This window comes from Phyllostomus hastatus, unplaced genomic scaffold (assembly GCF_019186645.2).
Source record: "Phyllostomus hastatus isolate PE091 unplaced genomic scaffold, TTU_PhHast_1.1 phas_contig_301, whole genome shotgun sequence".
Lineage (NCBI taxonomy): Eukaryota > Metazoa > Chordata > Mammalia > Chiroptera > Phyllostomidae > Phyllostomus > Phyllostomus hastatus.
In genome coordinates, this window is record NW_025333842.1 from 357,824 (window position 1) to 359,672 (window position 1,849).

At 40.0% G+C, this 1,849-nt stretch overlaps 1 gene segment (V, D, J or C); it reads right to left on the reverse strand.

The window, feature by feature from the left end:
- Positions 1–1,195: 1,195 nt before the first annotated feature.
- LOC123819172 lies at positions 1,196–1,849 on the reverse strand. The segment is given in 2 exon segments: positions 1,196–1,542; positions 1,708–1,849. Coding segments are annotated over 2 exon segments (402 nt in total).

The following is a 1,849-nucleotide window of genomic DNA, read 5'->3' on the forward strand; positions in this document are numbered from 1 at the left end:
TGCAAACAACATGACAGATTCAACCAGTCCTGGTCTGACAGTCAAACAGATTTAATACCACCTTGTGAATAATTTTAAAAAGTCTTTCCATGTGTATGTCTCTTATATTTGTTTTCAAAATGTGTATTATTTTTCCTAAACATGTGATAATGACAGTGATGAGATTTCTAAGTCTACAAAAAGAAAGAGAGAGAATAATGACAGCATGGCTTAGGAAGTTGGACAGGAGATGGCTAAGTAGTTATTAATGTACATGTCAGGGATAGCTGAAGTTCAAGCTATTAGATGAAGAGGCCCAGCCCCAGTTGGTATGGCTCAGTTGATTGGACATTGTCTTACAAACTGAGAGGTCACTGGTTCAATTCCCAGTCAGGGCACATGCCTGGGTTGTGGGTGTGGCCCTGGGTTGGAGTATGTACAGAAGGCAACAGATCACTGTGTCTCTCTTGCATGGATGCTCTCCCCCTCACTTTCTCCCTCCCTTTTCTGCTTTCTAAAATATTAATAAAAATAGATAAAGAAGCTCAGAAGCAAAGTTCAGTTATTTATTTAATATCACAATCACAGTACCAACTGGAGGAATCAAGTTTAATGTTGAACTTCCCTATCAATGCTTCTTTCAGTATCATATTTGCATTTTTAGCAGCAGCTATTTACATTTTAAAAATGCAAATAACTGCGTATAAAAAGAAACACAATACAGATGTTCATAAAGGTGGAAGGTTAAAGTAAACTGAAGTCAAAATCCCCAATGAAGTAAGTGAGACAGCATTGCCTATTCTGGTATGAAACATGCTGGTTTCCAGGCCAGTTGTTTGATAAGAGGGAGTATCCACACGTTCCATTTCTGCATGTGAGGAAATATGATAGAAGGACTAGCTTTTAGGAAGTAGCAACAGTGAGGGATAAATATCACCTTAGTTTAACCAGATGATTTTAGATAGGTTTGAGTAACTGTCTAGTTCATTTGGAATCATGCCAGAAGAGGAAACAAAAGATTCAGCTCAAAGATATGTCTACTATACTGGTGGGAGTCGAGGTTAATAGTGTTTAGTAACAGTCCAATTATTAGTTGAGGGAGCTGCAATGACAATGTTTGTTTATCTATGTTTGCATTTCCCCTGATTATTGAAAACACTGTAATTCACTGAATTTGTCTTTTCCACCCCACACAAGACCCTTCATCAACAGATACCTAAGTAGCACCAGCCACAGGTTTGGGTATAGCCTGCAGGTGCCTTAAAAGCACTGTGCCAAACGCACAGAGGTACGTGGCTGCGTCTTCGGGCTGGGATCTTTTGATGAACAAATGGCTAAAGCCTTTCTTAGTATTAAGAATGGCACTAACTCGTCCTTCTTCCCTTATATCCCCATCTGAAGCGAGTACAAACAGGATCTTGGGGCTTTTTGCAGGTTCCCATCTGTACCAGTGTAAAGCATAAAAAGAGCTGGAAGGGAAATTGCAGGTGAAGTTGGTGCTCTCTCCTTCATGAATATGCAGTGACTGAGGACTCTGTTCCACGGTCAATTCACTGCTCACTCCTGTTCAGAAAGACAGGATGAGACATAGAAACTGTTTTTCTCTACAGAGGTTTTATTTTCTTTGTATTGTCTCAAATAAAACCTAGAGGTGTCTGACTGCATCATCCTCCTTCCCCACCACCACTCTATATTTTTAAGAATGTCTTCAGCAACCCAAGGACTTACGGACAAGATGAAGCCATAGGATTAATAATGAGGCTGGCAAAAGTTTATTCTCCATTTATCCTATCCAAGTATCCTCAGCAAAGTTCTGCAGCGTAGATCTCTTTCAGACAACAGATTCTGCACCCAATTGCCAAGCCAGTCA